Source organism: Protopterus annectens, chromosome 10.part0 (assembly GCF_019279795.1).
Source record: "Protopterus annectens isolate FY-2018-M chromosome 10.part0, PAN1.0, whole genome shotgun sequence".
In the NCBI taxonomy this organism is placed as follows: Eukaryota; Metazoa; Chordata; order Ceratodontiformes; family Protopteridae; genus Protopterus; species Protopterus annectens.
In genome coordinates this window covers 1,142,448,397-1,142,464,235 of record NC_056744.1, presented here as the reverse complement: position 1 = coordinate 1,142,464,235, position 15,839 = coordinate 1,142,448,397, and the positions used below count along the sequence as shown (strand labels likewise).

The following is a 15,839-nucleotide window of genomic DNA, read 5'->3' as shown; positions in this document are numbered from 1 at the left end:
AGCACTGTGTGTGAAAATGAACGCAGCATTTTTCAATATTTTATCTAGTTACGAAGGCATAAGGAATTTAAAAAAGCAGGACCTGCACAACTTTATGGAAAATCTTTACAGTTTGTAATGAACATAAAAAAGGTAAAGCTGCTATAATCTTGCCCAATCTGAAATATATGGAATTTTTTAAAACAACTAAAAACACTACTTAAAGAAGCTAACAGTGCAGGCCATGAAACTGAATGATAACTCTGACCAATAGACAATTAATGAACCTTAATTTTGAGTGCATTTTAACAGGTAAAAAAATCATTTTTTAATTACAATATAGGCAGCATAATTTTTTCATTGGAAAGGTGCATATTAACAAGTTTAGCCTTATTTGTCTGGACTGAAACCTGGTAATCAAATTTAACAGTTTAATACCATATAGATCATACAGTAAAGAGCAGCTGCAATTTAAAAACTTTCCTATGCATTGCACATTAAAATAGAGGAAACATTTTTTCAAATACTGAGGGGGGAGATCTAAGGTAAGAATGAATTGTGAAAATGCAAAAAATATTCAGTATTTAACCGATTTATCAGTCTGGATGGTTATAAAATACTTACCCACTGTATGAAATAAACAGTATAAAAGAAATGCAACACTTTCTTCACTACACTGTCTAGGGCCAAGAGGCAACTGAATCTACATAGTGCAAGACAGAAGATAACATTGCCTGCTCTTATAGGCACATTCTACTTATGAGGAGCAAAACAAAGTTGATACAAGAGGATCAGAAAAACAAGTCAAAATTCAAGAGAGCCTCACCCTCATGACTAGGATGAAGACAGCTGCTGGTTCAGCTACCAGATGCAGGAAAAGCAGACAAAAGCACACATTTCCACAAGTGAGCCCTACTAATATGCAAAATTCCTTGCTTATTAACACTCAAGACGACCAAGCAGAAGCAAATAAACTTGTTTACAAATGACTCTGGAAGACCTGGAAAGCTTTAACACTACAGAAACAGTTGCATGAGACTTGAGCATTAAAATATACATCTTAAAAACACTTGCATTAGAATTAAGAAAAAGCATACTGCTGAAGAGTTGGGACAATACTATTTAAATGGATATTTCAGACTTGAAGTTGCAGTAATTTGAAAAAGAATGTGCACTGCCTTTCACTATATATGCTGTCTTAACTATTTTCATTTTTATATGGTACACCTAAAATTGGTGGGGGAGGGGCAAACAAAATATCAAAAACTTAAAAATGTCCAACTGAATCCAGTATATGGAAGGTCAGTAGTACTCATTTCCCCCAAACAGATGCAGATGTCTTAAAGTTAAAATACACTAACTACATGGTAAAAAAGTGGGGCAAAAGTGTAGCATTTATAAAGTTTTTTCAATAGCTGTACATTATTATTTTTTTTTTTTAAGTAAAATACCAGGTTTAATTTGCCAGTTTATCTGGGACTGCTTTTCTACTGCAGTGAATCAATCATGTTTGACATGCAGGCAGACTCCATTTAGTTTCTCCAACCTTCCTCCCATATTACACGAAACGAGAGGCAGGGAATATAGACTGGGTCAGAAAACCAGGCTTGTTGAATACATTCAAATATTTACTGTCCAGAAAACAAGGCTGGGTGAATACATTCAAATATCTACTGTCCTAGTAACTTACAATTTCATCTTTCAAAAGTATCCTGCAGGCAAAAGACAAGACTGTGAAACAAAACTTCCCATAAATAAAACATTGCGGAAAGAGGTTTTACCACACAAACATTCAGTGTACTGTGTCTAGTGAACATGCAAACCACAGACCAAACAGAGTTAGCTAAACAGATTTCTGATACAAAGCACACATTTTTCAAGGTGTCAAAACGTTAGTCCAGCTAAACTGACAGTCATAAGAGCGTGCACAGAAAAACTACCATGTCTTACAAGCATATTTAAAATGACTGCTGCAGTCAGTTTCTGAAACACTGAATTAAGATCTCCAGTCAAATGGTCTTTCAGCCACAATCTATGCAAAGAGGTACCAGCAAGTTTGTATCATCCCATTCCACTATCCAGTCGAATAGTCACACCTTGCTGGAAAGATCAGTGTCTCCTCACTAGCTATCCAAAGCAGCAACAATTACATAACGTTCAGCTCAGCGGGAACTTCAGTGAGGATGTCCGAGTATGTCCACTGCTACAGCACTGCTAACTTTTGCTATTCTGCTAAAAACTGCTCAACATCAAAAGCTTTTGTCTCTTCCCATCTAAGCTGCGTGGACACCATCCCATATGAAAATTAGCATACATGTGGTTAAAAGGCATCCACCCTAGTTATCTTTGGTTTTGTGCTGGGGTAAACCAAAATGGTTTGGCAGAAGCCACAGCACAATCCACACATGTAGCAAATATCTCCAGAGTTATTTAAACCAGAATAAACCCTAAAGCTACTTCTCCATGTACTAACCAATATTGTGTGTGGAGGGAGGAGAAGCTTTAGGGTCAGCAGATAGGGAAGGTGGGAAAAAGTAGGAGAGAGTACCCACTCCAATCCCAGGAAGTGGGAAGAAACCGGGGGGAAGGAAGGACACTACAAATGCAACAGTGCACATACCACAGTTGCAGATTTTCAGGCAAGTTCCTAGACAGTACTATGCTCATCATATTGTTCACTTTCGCAGTAAAGCTAACACTTTACAAGATTCTCAGTTTAAGGCTCAAATGGTGGCTGGCCGCAACAGCCCATCCAGGGCAGTTATGGAAAATCATGACCTGGAACAGTCATCTAAGTTGCAATGCTTGGAAAATGGTGAAGACAGACCAGGGTGCTTCTTCCAAGATGGCTTGGTTATTGACACCTCTATGAAAAGCCACGATGGCCATTATTGCTTCGAGTGGGCCCTAGCATGGTAAAGTACTGCCACAAAAATTCAACAAGATGCAGTGGGGCATCTACTTGAGAGCCTATTTTGAGACAGGCCTGCACTAATTTCCTTATGAAAATCTGATGTTCCTCGTTAACTTAGTTATCCTGGTCTTTTCTAGGTAGGCCCAAAAGTAGCTTATTTGCATCCGGGGGGTTGGAGTGGGGGGTAGGGTAAATACCATGAGGTGATTGGCCTGAGAGCCAAGTCAACATTTTGGGCATGAAGGTGGGGGTTAACCTTCCCTTATGCAATATGACCAAGCTTGCTTACATAAAAGTGCCTGTAATTCACTCTCCTTACAGATGTTATGGCCACCAAAACACAGCTCATTCAAGTCAATTTTAGGAGTGCTGCAGCTGCTGCTTAAAACGGTGGTAAAACAAAAAAAGTTATGTACTCACCATAATGTTCCATGTTTGTAGTCCATCTCACCCTTTATTCTTACATATGGAATGGAGCCGATCCTCTGCTCACTGTCTGCCTATTTACAAGCTGGAAGTCTTCTAGTTGGCTTGTGGCTAGGTAAGTATCCCATGGTGCACCAGTACAACCCCCAGATCTTGTTTGCTGCTAACTAGGAGAAACAAACATTCAGAAAGAAGCCAATACTAAAAGGTCTCCATGTACTTCCAGGATGAGGGTGGCTTCGTAAGAATGAAGGGCGAGATGGACTACAAACATGGAACGTTATGGTGAGTACATAACTTCATGTTCTGTAGTCCTCTCACCTTCATTCTTACATATGGGACAGCGTCCCTAGTACCTTATTCTTGGGTGGCTCAAGGAAAACTACTCCTGAGTACTGTTTAACCAAAGGATGCTGTACCCCTGGAGGTCAAGTCCAATTTGTAATGAGTAATAAAAGTGTGAGGGGTAGTCCAAGTTGCTGCTGCTGGCCTGAAAGGCTGCAGAGGTAGACAGATCTCGTAGAATGAGCCTTTATTTTCAAGGGTAAAGGTCTACCCTCAGAGTTGTAAACGTAAGCTACACAGCTAGAAATCCAATTTGAGAGCGTTACTTTGGAAACTGGTAAACCTGACCTGGATTCAGAGAAGGAAATAATTGATCCGATTTCCTTAGTCCAGTGCAAATAAAAATTTAATTGTCTATGGACATCCAATTGACAGAACCTGTATTCAGCTGGGTTGGAATGATTTTGGAAAGAACAGGAGCTCTATGGATTGATTCAAAGTGGCATGGGAACACACCTTGGGGACAAAGGAAGGATTAGTACGAAGAGACACTGTCTTTATGAAAAATCAGATAAGGGTGTTTTACAGAATGCTTGTAACTCTAACACCAGTCTGTCCGATGTGATAGCCACCAGTAACAAAGTCTTCCAAGACAGGAATTTCAAAGGGGATGAATGAGAAGGCTCAAAGGGCGGAAAAGTCAATTACACAAAAGTTTAATCCCATGAAGCAACATGTTCTTGAAAGGGGATACTAAAGTGGCACCTTTAAGGAAAGTTTTGCACAGCCTATGTGAATTCATTAGAATCTTGAAAGCCTAGATGAAAATTTTGAAATCGCTGCCAATTGAACTCTGATAGTGGCAGCTGCAGATCCCTGGTGGAAAAGTTCAGACAGGAATTCTAAAACCACTGGAATGGAGGCGGTGTAAGGATCAACATTCATTTTCTCTGCCCAGATAGAGAATCTCCATTTACTGGAATATAGTCACTTAATGGAAGGTGAGAGGACGTAAGGATACGAGTTACGGAGGGTGAGAAGGCGTGAAGCCGGACTAGGGATGGAACTGGAGCAGCCACGCTGTCAAATTGAGGGTAAGGAGGGGTGAAGCGAGCCTGACATGAGTCAGAGATCTGGAACCGGGTCCAGAATCCAAGGATCATCTAGGAGAAGAGGCTTTCTGAATTACTTTGGGTATGAGAGGAAAAGGGAGGAAAAGCATAAAGGAGCCCCCATGGGCCAATCGTGAACAAGTGCGTCTCTTGGTGATTCCCCTGGAGGGGGGATGAGGGAGAAGCAGTTGCTGCATTTGGCATTGATAGGGCTGGCAAAGAAATCACAGCAAGGCTGTCTCCATCTGCGGAAAATCTGTTCCGTTATTTCCCGTTTTAGAGACCACTCGTGAGGCATCAGGATTGCCCGGCTGAGCTTGTCAGCTATCACGTTGGTCGTTCCTGGAATGTGTGTTGCCACCAGAACACGCTGGGAAGATGTCGCCCATTTCCAAACTAGAATGGATTCTCGACAGAGTGGGTAAGATCTGGTTCCGCCCTGTTTGTTGATATACCATACTACCTACATGTTGTCCGATTGCACTGCAATAGTCCCCAGGGGCAGAAGGTCGTGAAGTGTTTGCAACGCCAGGAGCACCGCCCTCATCTTTATAACGTTGATATGCAGGTGAGCCTCCTGATCTTGCCATGTGCCTTGGACAGTCCTGCCTAGATAATACCCCCCCACCCTGAGGCATCCGTGGTCACAGTGGCAATGGGTTGGTGAGGAACAAATGAAGTGCCTGTGGTTAACTTATTGGGTAGAGTCCACCAAATGAGGTCCTTCTCGCAAGTCTGTCAGCAGTATGCGATGAAACGACCATTGGGATGACAGGAGCCACTAAAGAAACTTAATGTGTGGCCTGGCTAGTGGCACTAGTAATACAGTGGAAGCCATGGTCCCTAGAAGCTGCAGAACAGTCTTGGCTTTGACTTTTCGTAAGGGGAGAAGGCGTTGAATTTGAAGAACCAGATTCTGTGCCCTTTCTACAGGAAGACTAGCCAACATGTCTACTGTGCATCTCTGCGCCTATAAAAATCACAGATTGAGAGGGCAATAAGGCAGATTTTTCCCAGTTTATAGAAATTCTCAGCTGGGCACAAAGCTGAATGGTAGCGTCCCCTGGTCTGAAGAGTAGATGCCTGGTGGGAGAGATCAAGAGCCAGTCGTCCAGATACGGAAACACCTAGAATCCTCGACGTCTCAGGTGAGCTGTCACTACCGCCACTCTTGGTGAACACCCTGGGGGCTGTGGTGAGACCAAAGGGCAGAGCACGAAACTGGTAATGACTGGCTCCCAACCGGAAGCGTAGACGACTCCAACGCCCTATCCATTTTTATGTGGTAGTAGGCATCTTGGAGATCTATTGAGCACATCCAATTTTCTTTCCCTAATAATGGGAGTATAGACTGCAGTGTCACCATCTGGAACTTGTCCTTTACTTATTCGTTCAATCTGCTGAGGTCTAAGATGGGCCTCCAGTCCCCTGTACGTTTTGGCACTAAAAAGTATCTGGAGTAAGTTCCGGATCCTATTTGGTCTGCTGGGACGGTTTGGATGACAAACAGCAACTTGTTTACCTCCTCAGTTGCCTGCTCCCTGTGATTGGGTGGAACATCCGGGATCCTATTGGGAACAAAAGGTGGAAGGGAAAAGGGTATGACATTACCTCTGGTAATTCTTTGTACCCACTTGTCTTGAGTGATACTTAGCCAGGTTTCTGGATACAAAGAAATGTGAGCTGTGACCGGCCCCAGAGAAGCACAGTCGGGCCCCACATCAGGAGCGCTGGTAAGGCCGGCCCCAAAAGGAATCGCAACCTCCTTGATTTAGCAGTCCATCCCTGCCTCTAGGGCGACGTCTACGATTTCCTCCTCCTCCTCTAAAGGAGTCACCTTGTGCATTATGGAAAAACCTCTGGGACTTCTTGAACCATATTTTACTGACTCTCTTACCCTTAAGGTATGGTCTAGAGGGTACAGTAAAACGTACTCCCATGGCAGAAGTGTTTTTCCTTCTTGCTCGCACCAGGTGAGTGTGTCCTTTACTTTGGGTCCAAACAATGAGGAATGGTAAAAGTAGACTTGAATGGTTCCACAAAATTACATAAACGCATCCAGGAATGACACCTAAGGGAAATTCCTGAACCCGCTGCTCTACTTGCTCCATCGGATGAGTACGAGATAAGCCTCATGGACGGGTTGAGAGTTCAAAGTAAACAACTGGGCAGACACCTTGTCAGAGACTCCCTCAGTACATGCACCTTGTAGAGAATCTCCTAACTTCTTAAGGAGATCTCTCTGAAGCCTCGTGAAATATGTAAGGTATTTGAGCGATCTAAGGGTAAATGCCGATTAAGAGAAGATACGCTTCCCGTATCTGTCCATCATTCGAGACTCCATATTCGGGGGGATGAACAGAAGTTTAGCTGTTGCTTAGTGGCCGCCGCCACCATGGCATCTAAGGGAACACCTTTAGACAATAATTCCTTTTTTGGGGGCGCAGAAAGAAACTTACTTGGTCTCCTGGGGACTGGCTCCACGGCATAAGGAGTACCCCACACCTTTCGACTAACTAGCTTCATCAGTTCGGAAGGTGGAGACACCCAAGAGGCTGAAGGTTGAGACCCGAAAGCCTTCAGGTACACAGACTCCTCATCAGAAGGTGTGACAGAGGGCCAGCCGCACCTCTGCTTAAGGATTTCAGGGATGTCTACAAAGGAGACAGACGACTTGGGGGACCCTTTGGACTCCTCGAGGTCAGTGTCAGAGGTCAGAGACTCATCCTGGGAGTCTACATGCTTCCTCTTACATGTTCTCTTCCGTGGGGGCTCCTTGGCAGGATATTCCGGGGAGGTCTCTGAAGAGTGGAGGCCACCAGCCAGTGACTCCTGAGGCTGTGGGTCTCTGCTGTCCAAGGAGAGAGTAGGAACGGAGACAGAAGTAGGTGCCCTAGGGGAAGAGTGTTGGTACCCGTGGTAGGAGCTGAAGATCAGGAGAGCACACATCTCAAATGCAGACCCGGCTCCGAAGACATCCTCGGCTCAGAGGCGGCAGAGGATGCCATCAGTTCCAGAGCCATCGGCTCCGAAACAGATGTAGGATCCGAACTCACCCTCGCAGACGTGCCGAGAGGGAGGCTCAGAACCGAAGAGGTTCAGTTCCAGGTGTCCCTGTTGGGGCAGACCGGGGAGCTTCGGCTCCTAGACACCCTGGAAGGCACAGAGTGTCGGAGCAGAACTCTACTCCGAAACAGCCACAGGGGGAGCTGGAGCAGAGGGTTCCACCAGAGGTACCAAACACTCCAACTCTGAAAGGCCAGCATGGCTCTGAGGAGGAATGACCGAAGGGGGCTTAACTGACTCAATTCGCCCCGGAACCAACTGGGTCGGAGCCAACAATAATTTCGGTAAGGCAGAAGACTTCAAAAGTCTTAGCACTACCCTCTCCACAACATCTTCAGATAAACTCCTCGAAGACCTGGACAACAGTAGGAGTACGGGACCTCTGCAGTATTGGCGACTTCAATGTAGGAGACCGGTAAAGGTTCCACAGACCGGCTCTGTAAAATACTCTGAGGTCGGCTCCGAGCTACTTGGCGCTGACCCTGTAATCACAGTACAATTCTCAATCGGCTCTGAACTCTTTGGAGTCAATGAGATAGACTACTTATCAGACTTAGTAATTTTAAGAGGTGACTCCGAGACACCAGCTGGTGCCGGGGAGGGCCTCTTAGAGGACTTGTACTTTTCCTTTTTAGATCCCTGAGATCTAGCAGAGGAGGAAGAGCTAGCCAAATCTTCCTCAAAGTAAGGTTTTAAGAGACTTTTTAGGATGAGCTTATTTTTTCTTTCTTGCAACACCCTAGCACTGAAAGAGTGGCAAAATACGCAGCCTTCTTGTAAGTGGATGGCCCCAAGACAGTAAACAGTTACTGTGGCCATCCGTTAGACATCTGTGAGCATTTTATGCATTTTTTTTTTTAAAAGCCATATGGCTTATGGTCCTTGCTTTCATTAGACATTCTCACAGAAGATGAGCGCTCTCACTCACACAGAAAAAAGGGAGGGCTAGTTCTTGTAACTTAAACGGGCCTAGCCCTACATGAAACGTAAAAAAACACCACGAGGACTAGGTCCCTCTAACTTAAACGGGCCTAGCCAGGGTAGGAAAAAGGAATTGAAAGCTAGGTCTTCTAGCTAAAACAGACCTAGGTGAATAGGACAATAAAGACTCGCCACACACTCAGACAGGAATAGTGTAAATTTTAGAATTTACTAATTAAGGTGAACAGAACCTCGTTCTGTAAGAACACTTATAAATTAGCAAGCAGAATCCACAAAAAACTAAGCATTATAACTATTAAACACACCTGAGCGCAAAAGGCGCCTACAATAACCAATGTAATTATTAAACAAGAAAAACTGCACACAGGATACCAAGTACTATAAAGCCAACAGGCCAAGTGTTCTAAAGGAAATTGCACACAAACGGCGCACTAATAAATGCCAACTATTCTAACTTGCAAATTACACTGACTATGCATTATATAGCACTAAAGGAGAATCCCAAAATTTTTAGTAAACTTTGAATGAATTGAAAAACTTAGCCAGAGCCAAGGAGAAGCACAACCAAACTCGTTGACGCGGCAAGAGATTCGGGGATTGTATTGGTGCACCATGGGATACCTACCTAGCCACGAGCCAACTAGACGACTTCCAGCTTGCAAATAGGCAGAGGATCCATATGCAAGAATGAAGGCAAGATAGGACGATAGAACATTAATAATCTAGGTCCCACAGAGTGGAGATTTACTCTTGGAGGAGTCCCTGTGTAGCATCCCTTTAAAGAACAATTCTACTAGTAGCAAATAATAAAAGTAGGATCCCACACCAGGAAGGGATGACAGATGCAAGTACTTTCAAATGAGGCTAAAAAAGCCTGACATGTAAAAGGTCTGAAAGATACCCAATGACACCACAAATGAAGGGCGGGCTAGGTCCCAGGGTCTCTCGACTTAAGGGAAGCATATTTTCAATTTTGCCAAGTAGGACTTCATTGTGCTTGGTTTCTTAACATTCCACAACAGCAACAATGTCCTTCTGTAAATATACCTAAAGGGAATACGTGCTAGATTATTAATACAATCAGCTGTAGGATCTTCCGTTTGGGTTTTACGAACCAACCCTTGCTTTAGGATAAGAGGTTTGCACGCTGAGACAGTGCAATAGGTTCCACCTTTAACAGGCTCCCTGTGAAACAGGAAACCAGTGCTGGAGAGAGTTAGGAGAATAATTTCTGGACTGCCCTCATGGTCAGAATTACAACTACTAAAAGACAAAATAAGGAAATTAAGGCATCTGCTGCCCAGACTCTTCGGTTGCTCTACTGGTGCAGAATTAAGGATGCCATGTAATGAGGGTCCTATAGCATTTCCTATCCATAATGATTCAGCTGCTGTCTGGAAATGAAATAGAGATTAAAACAGTTCCCTCTGTATGGTGATGCCTAGAAGTCTCACTTAAGCTGGACTTTGGACGCCCCTTAATCTACCCTGATCACAGCTAAGTTGTTCCCAGAGTATGAAATGAAACTAACACGAGCTGGACTGAAGTCAGGATCAGAGTGTATATGTCTAAATCAAGCAGATGTCCAGGTATGACCATCAGCTCTGCAGTAATGCAACTACTGAAGCCAACCATTTGAATAAAACTGTAGCAAACTGCAAAAAAGCAAACTGCTAATGAGAACACCCTCCTATGTACCCCCAGCTACTGGCTATATTTTCTAGCTACAGCTCTGTGGCTGTAAAGCCTCTTTCACAACTTGGTGACCAGAAATGACAGAGGGAATGAGACTTGCAATTTTAGCATTCTGAACTATGACAGATTTGCTTGGCCATGACAACTGTACAATGGAACTTTAAGACTAATTTTTCCTTGACATTAGAAAGTCTAAAAACACTTGCTCGTTTCATGGTCTGGTACTCTAAGGCCCCTTTTATGAATCCAGTAGTATAGGTTTAAGTGCCTTGCCAGAAGGCAGAGAACCTTTTAAACAAATCTGCTGCCCTGGCTTAAAGTAGTGAGCCTAGGTATCCTGAGTGATTTGCTCACTTGTTGAGAACTAAACCCTGGTGACCTCCACTTTTCTGGAGAGAATATGGTGGTGTGGCTGGAGAGTGGATTGAGGTGAGTTTTGAAATAGGGTGGAAATCTCTCTCACATCAGCTATTCCTCCCTGGTAGAATTTCTGCTCAGATGGCTTCCTTTTTTGATCAGCAAGACACCTCATAATGGCGACTTTCCCTCAAGCAGTTTTCCTTGCTTTGTTTCTAGTGTAAGAGCCAACTCTTTTTAGGTTGATTTCTACCATAGGCAGGAGGGAAGGACACCATTTCAAATTCCACGTTCCATTTTTGGCTAGCTGTTTTAACACCTATTCTGCCAGATTTAAAACAGCACCTCCTTGTCTCTACACGGACATCAAGAAGCAGTTCTTTCACACTAGAACAGACTTTTCAGCCAAACATGTCATCATATGTCAAACCCCAAAGCTCCCACCCCATATGACACAGCCACATTTGTGGGGGTTGGCATAATGGTCAAGGTGGCTACCTTACAGATACAAGGCACATTTTGATTCTCACATTTCAAAGGAAATTAGCTAGGTTTAAAAGTACAAGTGTTTTGCAAACTAGGAAGAGAAAATGCAAAGTTACAGCACTCACTCTCTCAACTTTGCCAATTTTCTTTATTTTGGCCCTGATATGACAAAGGAGAATCCCCTAGAAATTTACCATGCAAGTTTACAGCCCTGAATGCCAAGGTTGAAAGGTCAAAACCTTCTTCCACAACTGGTTGCAATCTGCCTTCGGTATTACTTAAAATGGGATCCTCAGTTGAAGTCACAGACCTACTCTTGAAAATCTTAGGAGATCGTGGTTAATCAGCAAATTGATTCCTGTAAAGGTAAAGTCAGAACTCTAGCATATTAGCCTTTCTACGCACAAGGGATTTGAAACCTGAATCCAGAGATGCACTTATAAAACGCATTCACCAAGGCTTTGACAACCAAAGAATAGGCTTCAGGCTTTGGCTCTGGTAAACAGAGATCAAGATACCTTTTGTTAAAGTACTACTTGGCTTCCCACCTGAAAAAAACAATCCTTCATCCTACTAAAGCATTTTCAAAGAAGAAATCCAAGCAAAAAAAAGCAGAGGAAGGGCATGCAGATGAGAGAGGATCTCTGGTCTGTACAAGTCAGTACATCCACCTCAAGAGTCCAAAGACACTGGCAGTTCAAAAGGGGAGTATTATTTTCCTGTATGAGCACTCTGACATAGGTTGATTTGACTGAAGCCACAATCATATCAAGGCAAAATAGTGCTGTGCCAGTCATCAAATCTTGGGAAGTTCGCCTGGGAATGGATAGCCTGTCCAGCTCAGGCTAAAGATGGCAGTGGTCACTACCAAAATACCCAGTTATGGGCGGGTTGGTGGTGTTTTCAATTTCTGAAACATCCACTGTACAAGAACTGAGGAAATGCTGCCCTTGATCATAAAATGAATGTTGGAACCAGACACCTACGGGAAATTCTCCAGACCCCACGACTACTGAAGGGTTTTGCCTCTGGGGATGTTTTCCTCATATGGTGGCCTCCCAAGAGGAATCGCCAGAAGATTTAGGTTGAAGCATGCATCAGCTGGGGATGCAACATGTACTTCACCTGACCAGATACCTCCAACTGACTGGGCATGACAGCAACCCACTCTACAGGTACCACTACAGTTCTCATGGGAAGTCTAACCAGGAGTACCATCAGGATTAAATATGCCATGTAACTAAAGGTTGTCCTACTTCCCGGCAAATGATTTGCATTAATGTACTGCAGAACCCTAGTTCAAAATTTAGCCTTGTGAGAACTGCTCCACATCACACTGCTAAATATATATTCAAACAATGCATATATAAGTAAATGCACTCTACAAGCCTAGCAATGCCCACATTTTAAAATTCAATACTGAAATTTGGAAAAATGATTAAGCTCTTCTACTTCCCAATCAATTGATGCTTGCAGCTGCTTTTAAATCCTACAACCATTACAAAATAGGTAATTGGCAGTTCTGTCACTGTTTTGCAAAAGTGCAAGACATTCATCAATGCTGATAAATAATCCAAGTTAAACTCTCAACTATAAAAGCATTCATACCCATAAAGAAACATGCAATTTTAGGTTAACATTACATGTAATTTTTTGGATTTTCAGAAAATTCCATTTTATAAACAGCTATGGGAAACATGATTAGTTGCAGTCTTTCCGGACTCTAAATTTTCAGTTTAAAAAGCAAAAATGGTGGCATACTACAAGGAGGAAAGCACAGGACTTTAGCACCATGTCATCAAAAGAAAAATCATATATACTCTGCATAATAATTCTTTGAAGTCACACTTTTATCACTAAGCTGAAACTACAATAAAATCATTAGTAAGCCAAATTTTCAGAAGGACCGAAGGCAGAAATTTTGTACCAATGTCCACCGTTTCAATGACTTACTCTGTATTGCTGTAGAGGGGGGAAACAGCCCGAATGAAGAAAAACTGAAAAGAAAATGGACCCAGAGGCTGTAAGAGTCAACTAAAGTGCATCTTGATAGCCCAAACTGAAACAAACAAGACAATCAAGTAAGCCAATAGGATAAATAAAGGACAAGAAAAAGATCGGACAAGGAATTAATTGTCTATGTATATTCTAATTTAAGGTACATGTCCAATGAGCACACACAAAACCCCAATTACCAGGATATTTCAAAAGCCCTGTTACTGCAAAAAGGCTATAACAAATGTACTTTAAGTTGTTAATTTGCAAACAGTGGCACAGGGCTTTCAGAAAATGGCTAATGCAATGGTCATGTACTGGCTATGCAGCAGGAGCCACACAACGTCTGCACAGGCTGGGTACAAGAGTGCTTTCACTTTGGTCACAGATCCTTTTATAGTCCACAAGGATGCAAAAGACTGAAGACATTCCCAGACATATGAAACAAAGTTTTCAAATTCATACTCACAAGCAAGACAGCCAGAGCAAAATAAAAATCCGAGAAAATTATGTTGCGCTGTTCTGAGACACCTGTCCAATGTTTGAGACAGTAATCACACTTGAGCTCAACATACATTTATGAACATATTGCAGTCAGGTTGAAGTAACTGTGCCCTGACCAAACAGATCAGTTAGCACTCGTGCAGGCAACTGTTAAAAACCAAGGGCCAACAATCTTATTTTATGGAGTAAACCCACTCAGTTCTGTTCTCCATCACTTCTAGAATAAAAAACAGAACAAAAATAAACCTAAACTGCTGTTACTGCAAAAACTTAAATTGAACCAGATTTCAGTATTCTTTAAGTCACGATCATATGCCCCTTACACAACACAGTGTCTTAATTTAATGTACCAGAGTAACTGCAAGCTAGAACTGACAGCAAACACAAAAGTACACTACACAAAACACTCAAATTCTATGCAGAAGGCTACAAACACACCAAGGACACTCATTTAGACCTTCACTCCTTTTTGTTTTTGTAGCACTACTCTACCAATAAGGGACTTTTACTGTCCAATCTATACAACTAAAGACAACTGCTGTCAGCGCACATTATGTGTACCTGTACAATAACCATGCAGTAACATTATGTACTTAGATAATTTCAGCTTGGGTGAACATTTTTATTAGTAAGGTAGTTTTTAAAAGGGGAAAAAACTGGTGCAACTTCACTAAGAGGTAAGCGAAAATAGCAATAACTGATGTGGGTGTCATACTGAAGACTTGCCCATGATTGGTGTAGTTTAATCATAAGGGTGAAGCCAAAGTGATTAAACAATGCCAGCTGTGGGTAAATCTTCACTATACCACACCATGGTGTCAGTTATTGCTATTATACAATGATATTTAAGAAAAAAATTATTTCTCCTTAAATAAATGTCTTTGTATAACAGTGCCATGGTGTCTTCCACGTTGTTTCCCCGATTTCACCACTTCATCGATGTATCGTGCATGCGTATGGGACTTCTATTCCCACGTTTACGCAGTACATCAGTGCTTTGGAAAGCAAGTATATGAGACAGGGAGAGATCAGTTGCCTTTTCTTTTCGGAAAAAAGAAATCTGTAACCTATGGACAGTTTAGGGGTACAAGAGAAGGGGGAAGTACAAGTAAAATTAGGTACGTTTAAGTTTTGCAGAACGTACCTGATTTTTCTTTTATTTTCTCTGCTCTCGTAAGTACCTCTAAACTGCCCGGAAGATACAGCTTTTTCTCGTATTTTAATAAATGTGGACTAAAAGGAGGGATGGTTTATGTTGCGCTTTGGTACTGTCTGAAGGAAATAAAGTCTGAAACTGAAATGCATGCCCACAAATTTTAGGCAGAACAAAGTCACTAAATAATGGCATGCATTTCAGTTTCAGACCTCCTTTCCTTCAGACTAATGCGTGTCACATTAATGAAACTACAAAAAGTCGAACACTTCATCCACCCCTATTTATCGAACGTAAATCCGAACTACCACAAAAAATCTACCCCATGGTAACAGCCTGGCCAAGCTACTGACTACACTTAAAAATAGCAAAATGTAAAACCCACCCTGGTTTTGGGGGGGGGGCGGCATACCCCTACCCACACCCCTAAACATACGAACTCCAAAAACACACTACAGTGGGGAAAAGGGCAAATTCCTGATTATGCCCAAAAGGTTACTGTGGGGAACTGTTCGTGGAAACAGTCACTCAACGGATTCAGAATTCAAGAAATAGTGGTTGATGAAGAGGTATTCGACCTTTTGTGGTTTCGACAATCTGATATAGTCCCTGCCTCTACACTTACCAATAGATAAAGTGTGGCTGCTAAATGATACTTCAGCAGCTGGAATTTTACCACAGGTATATTCTTGTTTTACAATGGGCACGCTGGTTGGGCTGACCAATCAGCGTGCTCATTTTTGAATGTTAATGGCCAGTCACTGTATGATATCTAATCTCAAACGCAACATCGCCAAAACAGCATTCAGGACACCCAGCTAAGACTTTCATATAAAGGAGCACAGCCCAGTGTTTATGCTCTTCTCACTCATCCTTAATGGGTACAATCTATCAAATGAAGCATTTTTGGGGGGTTTGGAGTGGG

The 15,839-nt window shown here is 42.6% G+C and overlaps 1 protein-coding gene across 1 annotated transcript in view; it reads right to left on the bottom strand.

Annotated features, from left to right (window-relative positions):
- Positions 1-15,839, bottom strand: part of FUBP1 (far upstream element binding protein 1) — a 1,223,929-nt gene that overhangs the window by 1,239 nt on the left and 1,206,851 nt on the right. The window contains exon 17 of the mRNA XM_044085872.1: positions 1-4. This exon is cut by the window's left edge and continues 1,239 nt beyond it. Coding sequence (XP_043941807.1) covers positions 1-4 — 4 coding nt within the window. The remainder of the gene's footprint in view (positions 5-15,839) is intronic.